Consider the following 16522-nt stretch of genomic DNA (forward strand, 5'->3'; position numbering starts at 1 on the left):
TTTCTGCTGCAGTACACTAAACATCTGCCAGCAGTGTGCTACTGATCACTATCAGCTATTGATCTTAAGCAGGAGTTTGTTTACTTAACCACAGAAAATGGATCAACAGATCCAACCGTGTTACAACATAGTCACAACATGATATCTATCTAGATCCCTCATGTGTGCTCTCAAAGTATGGCAGAAAAAATCCCCCATACAAAACCAATAATCAGATTATAAACCTCACTTAAACTAATTTGTTTGGCTTTTTTAAAAACTCTTTTATTTCAATTTGAGAAGAGTGACTCCCTTCCAACCCCCCAGTGGTAAAATTTGACTTTCCAAAGATTGATGGCTAGTTGTTGGGAGCTAAAAGCTGAGAGAAGCTGAGTGGGAATCTGCTGGTTGGCTTTACGAGCAGAAGGTCATCAGGCTGGGAAGTAAACAAACTCAACCAACCTCATTCAGGCAACTTTCTATTTTCAGCTTGATCGTGAGAGTGGAGTGCTTGCAGCACACTGAAAAAGCACATGCAGCTTGATGTGAAAGATTGTAGTCTTTTTATGCACAGACACATTTTTCACACAGGTTTTATTTATTCAATGTACATTGACACAGAGCTTTGACAGAACCATGCAGGTAAGAAAAATGTTTCAGGGCGAAACACAAAGATCCTGGGCAGATTTCCTAAGAGCAAGCTTTAACACCAGCTCAGGAAACAGTCCTGGGTGCAGAACAGGAAGGACTAGCACAGGTAAGACTACCAGGATAAGTACAAAAACATAGAGAACTTATCGAATATGGAACAAGATTGGCAGGACAGAAACCCAAATCTTTAACCTTTTTTCTTGTAGTTAAAAATAATAAATTATACCAATCATAATGACAGGGTAATGAGAATTCACAGACATAGTCATAAGATTAACAGGCTATAGCATTCCCTTCCCCACCCAAGCCTTTCACCACCCCTTCAGTTTCAACAGGTATGAATTTGTTTACATGCAAATGTCACACCGGCGTCAAAGTGCCATCGCTTCCACGTGGTGACAGATCGACGTAATGCTCACTAGGACTTCTCAACTTGCTTCTTCTTCTGGAACTTCCTGAACTGGCTCTGGATGGTGACCGCCGCCTTTTCGGTCTGTGGGTCGTCCATATCGATGTCAAAATCCTCTGGGATGTCTGCTTTTGACTCCTCTGGACAGGGGAAAACAGAGTAAATGGTTGAGTGAAGAATTTAGTTATTTTTTTCATTTATGAAATTCCTAATAGCAATTCTCAAGTTACTGATCTTAAAAATGTTTTTCTTTTGAGGTTAAACGTCTTAACAAGAGCTGAAAGTTGTACAATCCAAAGTTTTAATCTGCTGTGATGACTATGCAGGACCGCTGGAAACAGTTTTTTATAAACAATTTACAACCATAAAGATATAATGTAGAAAGGTTTATAAAAACATTTAAATTTGTAAGAATGACATATTATTTACTCTAAGAGTGGAGCATAATTGTGAAGTGGAAGAAAAATTTTTTTTTTCTTTTTTTTTACTAGTAAAAAATAAAAAAAATCTTAAAAATACAGGATTTGGCCCACCTCCTTTTGATCTGATGCCACTAAATTAAACCCAGAGTAACTTTAAAAATGGTTTGGGAACCACTGGATTCAAGTATCGGACATTAGACACGAGCACTTTAGAAGACGATAACCTGCTCATGCTGACCAAAGGGGGTTGGGTGCCACTGAGCTGATTTTGTCCGAGCCGCTGCTAAATGAGGCTTGGCGGCTAGCATGGATGATAGCACATCGTAAGAGCAAATTATTGTGCATGACGTTATATTTGTCCACGAACCTGAGCAAGTGAATATAGGATAAATGTATCCTATCTTCAGATACATTTATCTTCACCCAGTGATGGGCTGATGACTTGTGCCCCTTTGGTCTGCTTTATTGGACCAGGTGAGTAGAAAATAAAACCTGGAGTGTACATGTCCAGACATCATTTTTTTAAAACAGATTTCTTAAAGTAGTGGAGGAGGGCAGATCAGAACTTTGCAAAACCATGGCAAGATAATGCTGACTTCAGACAGTAACACAGAAACTCGGTGCGTTGCAAAATTAACTTGCTTCCTGTTCTGACAACTGTAATCCAATTGCTGCTGTTGAATCAAACAACCAAGCTATTTTTGTGTCTTTGCACATTAACTTATTATTTCTCAACACAGAATTGTGGGGTTTTGTCTGTTTTGTTTTTTTCTCTTTATGCCCAGAACAAAATATTGATCTGGTGGAGTCTGATCTGTGGAGGTTTCTGTAGACAACCACATGACAGGCGAGGCCAAAAGCAGAGAGGAGACTCGTGTATCGACTGTGCAGCTAATCTGCAGGTTCTCTTGGGGCTGAGTCTGAGTACCTCTCTCTTGCAGCTAAAGGAGGAAGCACTAACTGCTGTGTCAAGGCGAGCTTTGAATCCTGCATTAATTGATATTGAATTTTCCAACGCTCTGATGCCTGCTGTTTTCATCCCTGCGGTTTTAGCTGCTGAGCTGTGCCCTTTGCTGTCTGCAGTGTCAAACGCAGTCATGCTGTTAATCTTTATTTGATACATTTTTGAGGGTTTTTTAACTTCAAAGTTTGTCATAGTTGAGAGCAAAGACAATGGTCAAACTGGCTGCTGTCCTGTGAGAAGTTGAACTTCTGCCCCAAAGACGAGTCTGTTTTAGTCTCTAGCAAAATTTCTTCCATGATTCTTCCAGGTTGATCCATCTTCACACCAGCCCTCAGCAGCTTCTCCACCCCTTCTTTAAATAAAAAAAGATCACCACAGCATGATGATGCCAACACCATGTGTCACCATTGGGATGGTGTGTAATATGCAGAGTCAGTTTTACTCCCAGAGAACAATTTCTTCTGCATCTTTGTGTTTTACTTCCTGTAAAACAATGGTTACAGCTAGAAACTAGTGACCAGGCCTGAAATCTGGGTGTAGTGATGGACTCAGATCTGAACATTCAGACGCACATGAAGATGATTACAAAGTTGGCCTTCTATCACCTAAGGAACATTTCTTGGCTTAAAGGACTAATGTTTTTATTTTCAGACAAATTGATTACTGCAACAGGTCTGCTTAAGAAGTCAAGCAGAGTAAATGAAACAGATTTTTACTAGCATAAATTTGATAAAAGTATTTTTCTGTTTACTTCACAATTATGCACTACCTGGTGTTGCTCTTTTAAATAAAATCCCAATAAATCATACTGGTGTTCATAGTAGTAATGTGGAAAATTGTGGAGAAAGGTTAAAGTGGTATGAATGTTTTTGCAAGACTTACGTGACTCACTGTAAATTGGTGGGTTTCAAGCTGAAATTTTAAAAATTAAACATTTGATGCCTGATCAGCCAATGGAAAGAATAGGTTCAGTAAATCATCTCTGATGTGGTTCCTGCACTGTGTAAAGACAGATTTTGGTCTTATGTTGACCAAATGACCTCAGACGTTTGTTATTCCCTCATATATCTGGATTTCTACAGAACCCATGTGTTTTTATTTAAAAGTAAAGCCGTAGACTTTTGGGCTAGAAGTGAATTTATACGTTTATCTTCATGCAGTAATTTATATATAATTGTACTTTTTTTTTTTCAATTTCTCTTTACTCAGTTTGCAACTGCATGGCAAATTATGAATGAAAAAAATACATGTATGCAGCATTTTCTGTCGAATATGAGTGTTATTAGTAAAATGAGAAGTTTACAGAGTAAACTCTTTTTACCAGCGTTTATGTTTGTGCTGTGTGTGTTTGTTTAGTTACTGCAAACTAATGAGGTCATTGTTTTGGGGTTCAGCCATGAGTCTGCCGACCATTATCTTGATTAAAATCTTTCAGACCTGGGGTAAGATTTCCATCCCTCTTTAAGACTGAGGGCAGAAACGGAATGTGACAATGATGGATGATTCTCAGTTTGAGGATTTGCCTCCTCATCATGCACCAACACAATGAATTATCAGGCCTATTACCTCTGGCAGCACTTTGAGTGTGACTGTCTTAAACAAATGAGTGTGCAATAGCTGCTGCTGAGGTGTCAGAGCAGATCATCGCGTCTGCGCTTTCAGCGGAGGACCAAAATAATTTATTGTGTGTTGGGCCTTTTAGAATTAAAAGCCTGTTAAGGAGATTGACTTATTTTAAAAAACGATTTGATGGCTCACTGCTAAATTATGTGTTCACAAGTCATGTAATGTGGCATCTGTTACTTTTGCTTTGACACGTAATGGTAGCAGCAGGGGGAGGAGCTTTTAACATATTTATGATATAATCCTAATATTGAATAACCAACGGATGACATTTGAGAGTCGAGAAATGGGACCTCTAAAACATTAACTTGTATTTTGTATTTTGAACATGAGGTCTTGCCTCCCTGAGGTCCTGATCGTTGGCTAAGACTGAAACCAGTCTCAAAGCCAGAGCAGTGGTTCACTCCAGCGCCACTTGTGGCAGAAAGGCGAATTACACAAACCGAAATATGATCAAGCTGCATTAGACTTGTGATGGAAGTCCGAGCGTCGAACAGGAAATGATGTCACAGGCGAGTTGGAAGGATTCCAGTTGCAATTAGCAAGTTGCTAATTTCTCTTATCATTTCCTTAATTTTGTTAGTTAGAGCCCAAAAAGAAAAAGTTAACATATTACGCAAACTGCGTCTCACTAATTTAAAGATATCTACATCACTGGAGAAGCTAATAATGTATGAGCTAGCTACATATCAGCCAAACCTTTCTCAGTCACAATTATGACTTCAGGAGGATTCCTTTAGTACTTTTGACTAGGAACTTGGAAATTATATCTGTCTCTGAGCTAATCGATCATATAGTGAACAAACACAAATATTTGCATTTTCTCCCAGCTTACTTCTATTACCTTGTACTGAATGGATTCCATTCCGTGGAGTGGAGATGCAAACAGTATAAATTGTGTGTAAATTAAATGCAACAATAATTTAATAATTTGATGCACTTGTATCTGGTCTCCTTTACTCTGATACAGTGCAAATAAACTGGGTTTAATAGGCCAATAATCCTGTAAGCACATAAAGTCCATCTGTGACTAATTTACTCTCAACATGTCAGGTCTCTACGGAGCCCCTAAGGGGACATGGAGAAAAAAAAAAAAGGAAAGAAATCCCGACTTATTATCGCGAGATCCCGAGAAACTAAGTCGAGATCTCGAGATCCCGACTTATTATCGCGAGATCCCGACTTATTATCTCGAGATCCCGACTTATTATCTCGAGATCCCGACTTGTTATCTCGAGATCCCGAGAAACTAAGTCAAGATCTCGAGATCCCGACTTTTTATCTCGAGATCTCGAGATCCCGACTTATTTTCTCGGGATCTCGCGATAATAAGTCGGGATCTCGAGATAATAAGTCGGGATCTCGCGATAATAAGTCGGGATTTCTTTCCTTTTTTTTTTTTCTCCATGTCCCCTTAGGGGCTCCGTAGGTCTCAGAGGTTTGACAGTGAACAATAAAAATTTCATTTTCAACAGTTTTCAATGTGACATCCTCATTATTATGACTGATTAAATGGGCAAAGGGTTCTGTAGACACAAACTTATGTCTATTGACATAATATATTTACCAAGGGTTATGTTTGTCTGCTTTCATGCTGTGCACCTGTTGGTGAATTTTTGTCTCTAGTTGAATGCCAGTGTGTGTGAAAATAAATTTTATCTGCCCCAAGGCCTCGAAACACCAGAGGGGAGTCAAAGCACCAGGGAAACCACAGTGATCAGTAGACATACACACACGAGGGGATAGTTGTGCATTGATTGGCACGGTGAGTTTTGTTCTTAGGTCGACTTTCATTGACTTTTGGCAAGAACGTATGTGTGTAACCTCCTTGAGGATGGAATAGTAAAACTATAAAAAAGAAATGGGGAAGCGTGGGAGGCTTAACGACCTGCAGAGGGAATATGTGCTTTTAGCTTTCTACAACATTCAAAAGCTTAACACAGAAGTAATTTACTCACAATCTATGACAAAATAAGAATAATTCACTCCAGCAATAATTTGGAACAACAAGGCTAATTAAAAACTGTAAAGAAAATAGGTCATCATCACTTTGGGAGCATGTCCAATGCTAATTAAAAAAAGATGACTTTGATCTCTGAGGTGAGCCTATTTGAAATTACGCCTTTGCCTTTTTGAAATGATGTGGGAGGTAGTGTTGATGTAGCACTTTCTACATTGTTCTGTTCATCTGGACTCTCACATGTAGAAGCTGATTTTTAAGAGAAAGCTCAGAATTCAGTTGTGTCATATTGTCATCAATGTGGGTGCTGTCAGGAAGTGCCCTTGTCTGGTGCATTAAAAACGTTATCAGTATGAGACCGGATATGAAAGAGAATTATTTTGACACTGTGTTTATGTTTGGAGACTGAATTTAATTTAAAACTCATGTCATTTCAAATCCTGCCAAGAGTGCTGACATGTTAAACAAAGGGAAGTCCTGTTACGTCTGTAAAGTACGCGTGTAACCTCATTCTCGATACTGCATGTCATTTAGGATCTGTGGTGTAGAATTTGTAATCTTTTTCTTTGAGAGAACGGGAAACATCATGCTGTTACTTCATTAAAAAAATAAAAAAATAACTACAAGTAATCTGACAATTAATCATTGGGGAAAGAAGTGAACACCATCAGTTTCATTTTCAGTTTCAAGCGTCTTGCATGTGGAGGTCAGTCGAACATCTGCAAAGTATTGCAGAGAGATGATCTCATCACCCAAAATTGCGCTAAATAAATGTACAACCTCCTCATACTGTTATAAATTATAATGCAATCAGACAATTTATAGTTTTTTAATAACTTAGCATCCAAACAGCAGCTCCCTGGTTTAGTCTCAGATTGTTTTGTAAATTTAGCATTTTGTATTCAAGGAAAAGCACCAAAGTGAATAATTATTTTTTAATCAAATTCCATCAACTTGCTACACATTTGTGCTTGTTCAATTATTATTATTTTTTTTACAACAAGCAGTTCTCCTCCTCCCTGCGTTAACCAATCGTCCTGTTACTGCTGATATCAGGTAAAAAGCCTTTGCTGCACCACTGAGAATCACTGCTGTATGCACTTGTATTTAACCAGTTTAAAATGAGTTCCTGTGAATATGGACACATTTGTTTTGAAATCGTCCTTGAGCAAGAGAGAGCTTTTCTCTGAAGACTGTGTTGTGCTCAGTGCTCAGGGATGCAGAGTGGGCGAACGTCAATAGCTGAGTTTTTCCCACCTCCCTCACTTTCAGAGTGTGCTCTTTGTGCATCTCTGGGAAAGCACTTTTTACAGGCTACAAATTAATTTTCAAGGTCACACCGCAGAGAAATACTTTGTGTTTATGTGGGTGAACTGCAAGGCACACATCTGCCTATTATTTTTCCTTATTAAGTGAGCAGAAAAAGAGACCTGCGTTTTGTAGTCAGGGAAAAATTGGTCTCCTGCATCCCAGCGTCTGAACTTCTTCTGATAATGTGGATCCAATTAATTACTTTAGCAAGGTGGTGACTCTTTAATAGGGCTCCAGCATGGCTAGTCGCAGAATAAGTTCACGCACACTTGCTGTCTTTTCGTTCAGCATTGTCCACAATACAATTTCAAGAGTTTTGATGAATTTTACTGTAAAATTTAGGTTAAATTAAAAGAAAAAAAAAGAAAAGAAAACTTCTCAAAACATAGAAAGAGGCAGAAGAGGCGGAGGATGTTTGCCAGTTTCCATCGTTCCAACATCATTAGAGTTTGATGTAGTTCCTCTCATCCTTCTCTTCATTCTTTTACCCGATTGAGGAGTTTTTTTCCCCCTCAGCATGGAGATGGAAAGCATAAGAAGACAGCACTACATGTACAGTTTTCCTTTTTGGGGAGATCTTATGTTACCATTTCTACTTTTGTTTTATTTTATTCTTTGTGCAATGTAGTGCTATCTTTCTGCCACACAATGACAGGTTAAGTCAATAAATGACAGTAAAAGTGTAAATGTGAATCATGTCCAGCATCTTGCATTGATCTCCCACAATTACAGATTACAATACATCAAAACTTTAACAGTTTATAACAGAACATCCCTGCAGAGTACACCGTTATATTGACGACATGACAAAGCAATTTGACTGTCTTATCTGTGCACAAGGACTTGTCATACTGAAGATACTAACATGCTCATGGATACATATATTTACTTTTGAGAGAGGGACTGAGGACTTTGACTTTTGCAGATAATGCATGGTGTTCCACTGTTTGTACGAATTGTTTTGAGAAATACACTTACTGTTTGGCAAATGTCAAAAATGATCAAGAAATGCATCAAAGTGGCTGAGGGAAAACTGCAAATGAACTAAAAGTCTTGTAGCTGGGAACTCACAGTTGTCCTACTAAGTTAATATAGTAAGTTGTTAATGCCTTGTCCACATACCTGACCTTTTGTTACCCTTACATGGTCCTGACTGTAGAAAACCCTGGTTCTGCTACAGTTCTGCTTACGTCCCTGTAGAATGGTGAAGTATTGCTGAGTCAGGGCGGCACATCAAATTACAGTCATGATTTAAGGGAGGTGAAAGGAGAGAGGATATTACTTTTCTCGTTGAAGACTTTATTTGCTTTGCTGTGATAAGTTTAATGACAGCGGCTCAAGAATAAACATGATTTGCAACGCACTTGGCACATGAAGCAGATCTTTATTTCCCCCAGGACCAAACTGACACCGGTTGTCTGTCGGTGGGGAAGGGAGGAGAGGCAATCACCAGAGAGATGTGATCAGAGAAGTTGATGGCCATTACAACTTTGTCTCCTGGTGCCTGGAGCCTCAGAATTAAAATGCACATTTAATTCACGCTGTATTGTAAAGAGACAAGGATGGATGCGTTTGTGGATTGTTACAGATTTTTATGAATATCCAGTACAAGTTTGGACATTGCACCCATCATGAGGTGAGAACTGGATGCATTGTTCTGCGGTTTTTTTCGTAACTTAAGAGACCACCGTCCCAACATATGTGTAAACATGTGAAAAGATTGGTAATTGGTGATCACTGGAGCATACGGCTGAAGAAAAACAACAGCAGAACTCAGAGTTGCAGTGACAGTAAGAGCATTTCCTCACACATTATGGGAGTCAAAGCTTCCGGCTGGGAAATTCCTCATTAATATTAATGCTGCATATTTACTAAACACTTTTATGTCCAGAGGTGTTACGACAAGCTTAAGTAACCATCGGCTCTCAGTGGCCATTTCATCTGTGAATTTGATCACACTGTTTAATGCGTGGTCTCAAATCTACCTAAAAATCACATGACACTCATAACACAGTGAGTGGATCTGACAGGAAGTCCTGAGGTACAGTTGTGTTTGTGTGCATTTCAGCCCCAGTTACCTTCATTTGTTATGAGTCTGTTGAAACCTGGATCAGAGACATATGAGCTGCGACATACAGTAAACCCCAGTCTACTTACTGCTTCTTTGCTTCTTCTCTTTGCTTTGTTTCCACTGATTTAAGGCATAACATTGTTCATTTCTTTGTTTTTAAAGACAGAAAAGAATCTAAAAAGTTTCAGTATATGTCTTTCTTTTTACCTTTTCCCCCAGAGGTCTTGTTTTTGCCAGCAGCTGGCCCGGATCCTTGTCTCTGCAACATAAAACAAGAAATGCGTTACAACAGAGCATTCCTATCCACCATACTCTAAAGCATGTCAAAATGTATCCCCTTAAGCTGCTGTCACTCTGCTTCCTGTCTCGCCTTGAGTGCTAGTGAATAAGAAAACATGCCACGAAGGTTAATTAAAGGCAAGTTTGCAAAATCAAGTCCTGTCGTATTCACAATATGTTTGATGCTTTTTATTCACTTCCCTACTGGGTTGTGTATGTGTACTGGGATCATGTTTTGCTGCATCTGTACATTACAGACTAGGAAAAAAGAATGACGTCTTAAGAAAGTAGTAAGTCTGATTTTCAGTTTCAAGCATCCTGCATGCTGAAGTGAGTAAACCATTTCGAAAGCATGTGACGTGTGGGATTAAATGATATTATTGGGCTATTGCTGAATATATTAGCTGCCGTTGTGCCAAACCTAGTGGCACAAACACACAGTATATATTGTGTGTAAGAGTTACAGTGATGCAAAACCTTCTGACTTGTCCAAAGCAACGATGACAGTGAAGATCATCTCATAATCTAGTTATTTATGCAGCAGTCTTAACTGCATAGTAAAAAGATTCCTGAGTGTTTGTTTTCCAGGGTTTTTTTTTTTAACTTCCTGCATCACTGAATGAAAAGCAGATATAGAGTACTTGTATTAAGCTTGTAATCAAAACCAGAAGGTGATGAGCCACGGCTCTTTGCTCTGCAGTGACTGCACTTGCACCTCATGACTGTTCTGACGTTTACTACGGACTGAGCTGCTGTTCCTTCAGAGGCCTATGCTGATTGTTTCAGCCGGAGGGGGTTTGTTAAGATGAGCCCCTGCAGGCTCAAGGTCATTTGACACTAGAAAGGCACAAGTACCAAGTACAGCACAGTAACCAGGAATAACCAGAAGTTTTCTCCCTTGCGCTGACCTGGCACTGTCACACTACCGAACTTATAAACTCATAAACAAATAACTTTATTACTCCTTAATTGCCACAGAGCAGAATCACAAGCAACATTCATGCTTTTATTACCACATTTCATTGCATTGTTGATATTTTTGGAGTGCATTTATGCAGCACAGCTGGTGTTAGATGAATGTATCGAGGTTAAGATGTTGCAAAATGCTGTCTGGAGGCCAAAGCCCAGTAATCTGCGTGGTTATGAGTTTGTGTGTGAGAGAGGATTTATGCAGCTTATAAAGGCCTGTAACTACATGGTCACGAGATATTGACTACACTCATTATAATTCCATCTACATCATAAGATAATGGGCTGTAAAATGGACCACTGGTTATGAACAGGAAAGCCACAGAATGTGCTGCAGCCTGAAGGACATAGTCGGCTATAATGTGTACTCGTTTCCTCCATAAATATACAACTGTGACGTGATATAATTGTACATGTCCCCCGTTACCAGATATAATCATTATGTTTGTATTCTAAAGCCACAGCATTTATCTAAATGTCAACTACCATTGTTCGATGGCCATTTATTTACCCCAGCGCATTACCTGCGTTCCAAGCTCTCTTGCCCTGGATTTTGTTTAATAAACTGCAAATGGGAACGGATCTCCAGAGAAATAACAACACAGACAAGCTGTGTAAATCTCTCCAGTACTCGCTTCTTTTAGAAAGTGTGCAATGTGATTTTTAGTCAGTAAGCATTTAAAACGAAAGTGCAGAAGTAAGCACAAAAAGGCTGGAAAGGTGAAATATCTAAAATCTGACACCTAAAATATTAACATACTATCTTACTATCAAATAGTTTTGTCTTAGGTGATGAATATCCCTTGTTTGGAAATATTTACTCATCTATTTAAATAATAGTAAAGCATTGGACGTATTTGTTCAGATATTCTGGATTTTTAAAGATTACATTAGCACAAAAGTCAAAAACAGAATGTATGACAGAAAGGAGTATTAGACAATGTGAGCAGCTTAAAACCACATTTAACAGTTCAGCTTTTAGTATAAAGCACAGAGAAGACATGGATCTAATTATAAAAGTACAAAAGCATTGGAGCATGAAAGGAACAGGAACAGACTGGGAAAAAGTGAAATTTTTATTTATTTTTTTCAAATCGCAGAGCAAACATTAGTATGCATGAGAAGCTACATGAAAAAAAAAGACAGACTTACACAAGTTTACAGTTCAACATTCAGCTGTTTTTCTGCTGAACACAAGTTTTGAAAAGCACTGCAAGGACTGCAAAGGAAAGTCTTCAAGTCATATGAAAAAAGGAAATCCAGAGATGCAATGATTTCTCGAATCACTAAAATATTTCCATTAAAAAAAAATCCTCAAGGCAAAATCCCCTTGTCTCATTTCTTTATTTCATTTCAACTTCATTCTGTTCACTGACCAATTTATTCTCTTCACACGGTCATGTGTTTCACAGAAGCCAGTTAGTGAAGTTGTACAACATCATTTAACTAAATATCAAAACTGTGTTGAAGGGAATTAAGAACGAATTTAGCAGCTGGCTAAGTTGCAACTCTTTTTGGTGTGGACTGCTGTGCTGAATAAAGAAGACTTAAAGCTAACTATTTTTCAGCATAAGTCATGTGTTTAAAATTTAAAGGTTTAGTCCAGATTGCTATTCACTGACGATGTGCAAAGCTATTATTGGTAATCAAGTATGCACACCAACTCTTATATGTTCTTTTCTGTAATATGTTTTAAAAATTATATTTAAAATGACCTTTGTCAGAATAATTTACATCTGAATGATGAAAGCTGTTGTCTGTGGCAGCAGACTCTTTGTGCAACCATTGTAACAGGATTTCAGTTTGGCTGCAATTGTGCTGGAAAAATTATATGTGCTTTAAAAATTAAGTCAGAATTATCTGAGTCCCTTAATCGTGAACATGTTTTGTTACCAGATGGTAGATCATTTTTAGCTTCAGTGTATGTACATGGCCTGGGTGAGAGCTTTCTAATGAGAAGGAGGGTGAAGACAGCAGAGAAGGATTACTACAACCCTCTGCAGCTAAGATGTAGAATAATAAAGAGCTTCGGTGAGAAGATGAATGGCCAGAATTATTTCCTTGACTACATTCTCTGGTCTGATGAAACAAAAAAGAAAAAAAAGAAAATTAAGGATGGAGGGAGAGTTTTCTGGACTAATGAGGGTTTTCTTCCTGCCCTGTGTTTTTCTGTGTTGGTTGTCACTGTGTGTTCCCAAAAAATGACTGAGACAGAACACAAGGCACAGGCACTTTACCCTCACAGCACACCCGTCAAGTTTTGGATTTTAGAGTACAGGAAATGTTGCCGTCCGGCGGCGGGAAAAATAAGGTAAGAGCATGGGTGGGGGGTTGGAGAAGCACAGTGGGGATGGAGGTAAAGAACGATGGCATACTGGCCAAAATGGGAGAAAATGGGAGACACGTTACAGTATCAGAAAAGTTTGACCTATAAAATCCCAGTAAAATGCATTGACCTTGCTGATTTTAATATGAAAAATCATGAGCAAGTTAAAGGAGAATGAATACTACTTTCAGCCACTGGATATAAAAGAAATAAAATTGCAGAAAATTAGAAAAATTAAATTTCAGCCAAAAAAATGTGAAAATCTGAGCGTTTCTTCCACACCTTTTTAAATGTCGACAAAGGCTCCCACTTGGATAAAAATAAAAATAAATAAATAAATCACAGACAAAGATTAATTTCCTAATAAAATTAATGTATGTACATCTTCAGATTGCAGCACCATCTGACTGAATCCGTCTGTCCCACATAACATGCCGTCCCAGTGTTTGCTTTGTTTTTCTTTTTGGCCAATTGTTACGCTCACCACCTGGTCAGAAAAAAAAAAAAAATCCAGAGAATCACTGTGCAATATTGTACTTAATTCAATTACACCTTTTTATTACTTTTTTTTTTTTTTTTACAATCTTCTTTCAACAAACCCAGGAGGAGGCAGCGGTAACAAAGCCCAGTGAAGGAGAGACAGGAAATTGTTTCATTTAGCTGGCGTGTATCCGTCTACCTCCTGGGGGATTTAGCTCCAGTAACTTTCATCACAACCCTCTCACAGCTATTCACTTCCTTGTTCAAAGGTTTCCAATTTGGTCGTGTCAGAAGGGTTTTGCATGCTTTAATGGTGGAGGAGTCGAGAAGGCATCATCATGTTATGCGTCTTCTTTTCTGAGCTTCTCTCTCCCTGCATTATTAATCCAATGCTTTCAATGAATTTCAAACAGTACGAGCTAAGCTTTGATGCCGCGTGCGGAGGGGCATGTGTGGCGAGAGAGTATGAGGCATGCCTGTTAGCTCAGAGCGCAACACACTCGCTTCTCTTGAGAAGACGCATCCAAATTGGGGCAGCTCTTTGATGCACGTCTGAGTTTCTGAAAACTCATCACTCAAACTGCGTGAAAATGCCGTGTATGCACGCAACGCTGCAGAGGATGTTTACTTTCCGTGCTCATCAGAATGATAGTTTTTTTTTTTTTTTTTTTTTTTTCATGTTTGTCAGTGGTACTCTGAAGGGGGACAACTTATCACATTTCTCTGTGGCGTGTCGTATTACAGTAACTCTGCTGAGCTTCCCTCCTGACAGCTTTTGTATTGTTTCTAAAACCTCTAATCCAAGTTAAAAGACAGAAATCGAGTCTTTCCAGCAGTCCTCTCTAATGCCCGTGAAATTAACTGCGGAGGCCATGGTAGCTGCTCCTTCACAAAGCACCGATTTGTTTCCCAAAACAACCTGCTGTGGCACAAGCGACACAAAACCAGTCCAGCCTTGCTCCACTGCGCCAGCAGCACCTGCATGTCTGGAGCCCTGCAGCTCATTTGCATTCATGTTTGCTTGAAGACCTTTAATATTGATGCAACATTGCAGCTTTGTTGAGCAAGATTAATTGCAAAGGCTGGATAGCTGCTTATTTTTATGTAATAGAAGCCTTTTGATGGATCCATAATGGGATTTACAAGCATGGACAACTTGATTTAAATTAGACATTTAAAGCCAGATGTTTTCATACACCATATAGAAAGTTACTTAACCATCATCTTCTATTTGACAAATGCCAGCGGAACTGGTGATGGAATGTTAATTTTAATGTCGGAGCCAAAGGTTTCCTTAAACTTATTTAGTATGTGATGGATTTGGATTCATGGCTTAAACCAGATGTTATTATTTGACATGCTTCTTATTATAGTTTAAGAATCAGGCCATCCTTACCATAGAACTGGTGTAACTAAGTCAAGTTTGTCTCTCAAAGTTCACCATTACAACCATCTTTTTTTCTTTAAGTTAAAAAGTTTCAACGTCTCGATTTAGGTATTCTAATTGTTGGTGTTCTTGCAATAAGTTATATTTATCACTAAAATCACTTTGCTACTTTTGATCTTTTGACATACTTGAGAGACCCATCATTGGATCTTAACAGGTGGAGGGCAGGATGCTTGGCAGTACTCTGTCATATAGATCAGCACAGCACCTACCTTCTGCTTTGTGGAAACAGCCTAATGCAGTCAAATTCAATTTATGGCACTTTTTTTGGTAAAAACTGAGTCTTCAGAGGAAGCGCAGCTTAAACTGAGTCATTTCATTTTCTCCAGTCCCTTCTCACAAGGAAGCAATTTGCTGCACTGGAAAGCTGATTGCATTCAATCATTAACTTTGCAGAAATGTCTTGCATCGACCAGACATGTGGTGTCAGAAAGATAGAGAAGAGTCTGGCATAAAATGAGTTTCCACCAATAATGAGCAACATGATAAAAAAAAAGAAAAAAAAAGCTGATTCAGATATAAGCTTTATTTATGCAGATGAACTATCCTGAGACTCAGTGTCTCATTCTAACATCCAGTCATTCGATACATTTCCAGAAAGAAATCACAGGGTTTATAACAACATGCTCTGCTCATACCGAGCCCGGTTCTGTTTTAGGTTCCTTCCTGCTAAAAGGTAGTTTTTTCTCTCTACTGTCGCTACTTACATTCTCTCTATGAGAAATTCCTGCAAAGTCAACGACACAGTGCAGGTGATTGTGTACCGTTGCCACATGATCATCCATGAGAAGTGAATGCTGCAAGTCAGTGACTCCATTTAATCGGAGAGTTTCACCAATTCACCAATTTGAATAATTACCTGGACTTGACTGTCTGTGTGGCGACTCTGACCGTTTGCTGAGTTTCTCCACAAGCGGAGTGAAGCAGCCATACTGATTGGAAACTCCTGACTTTGTTCTCCTCTATATGAAGGCTAAGGTGCTGAGCTGGTGGATAATGGCTCTATCCCTCCCTTCCCTTCCTGTGTTCGTCCTCCTGGGGTTTTCTTGGTTCGGTTTGGACTTGTCCGGTTTGTTAAATATAGTATTTATTCCAATGACTCATTCAATTGAACTTTTCTGTTGTTTTCTATAAAACAAACATTTATAAATGATCATTTTGTCTCCATTTTCTTCTCTTTTGTCACAATCCCCGAGCCAGGTAGCGACAGATAACCAGGTTTAGTTTGAATGTTTGTGTGGTTGGATTGAAATGACTTTCATAAAATGCCTCGAGATGACATGTGTTGTGAATTGGTGATATATAAATAACCTGAACTGAACAGACATTATATGTGCTTGTGGTGTTTTTCTGAACTCTTTTGCTTGTTAACTTCAAAAAGCTTACAGGAGCAAATACATAATGAGCAATAAATTTGCAGTTATGAGCATTTGTCACTCCATTACACCTATTAATCTCTCTTGAGATGATGTTACTGTAGATGTCAGCTCTCAAGCCATGATTATCATGTTGTACTCTGAAGTGGGTGGGGGGGAGAAGGGGTTTTAAACAGGTTATAATTTGTCTTAAACTCAAGGTGTGACCTGGGGTCCTTTGGTTTATAGAGAAAATGCTCTGCTCAGCACAGAGGT

General features: G+C 38.8%; 1 protein-coding gene across 2 annotated transcripts in view; it reads right to left on the reverse strand.

Annotated features, from left to right (window-relative positions):
• Positions 1-554: 554 nt before the first annotated feature.
• The window catches only part of pcp4b (Purkinje cell protein 4b), a 41114-nt gene continuing 25146 nt past the window's right edge, over positions 555-16522 (reverse strand). The window contains exons 1-2 of one of the 2 annotated variants that reach the window (XM_015016421.1): positions 9598-9658; positions 555-1179 (exon numbers count right to left, since the gene is read on the reverse strand). In XM_015016421.1, coding sequence (XP_014871907.1) covers positions 1049-1179; positions 9598-9658 — 192 coding nt within the window. In that variant the 3' untranslated portion in view covers positions 555-1048. Of the gene's footprint in view, positions 1180-9597; positions 9659-16522 lie in introns of those variants that run through there. The other variant, XR_001421961.1, reaches the window with a different exon arrangement.

Source organism: Poecilia latipinna, unplaced genomic scaffold, assembly GCF_001443285.1.
Source record: "Poecilia latipinna isolate Pla-1442-1.1 unplaced genomic scaffold, P_latipinna-1.0 Scaffold2014, whole genome shotgun sequence".
NCBI classification, from domain to species: Eukaryota; Metazoa; Chordata; class Actinopteri; order Cyprinodontiformes; family Poeciliidae; genus Poecilia; species Poecilia latipinna.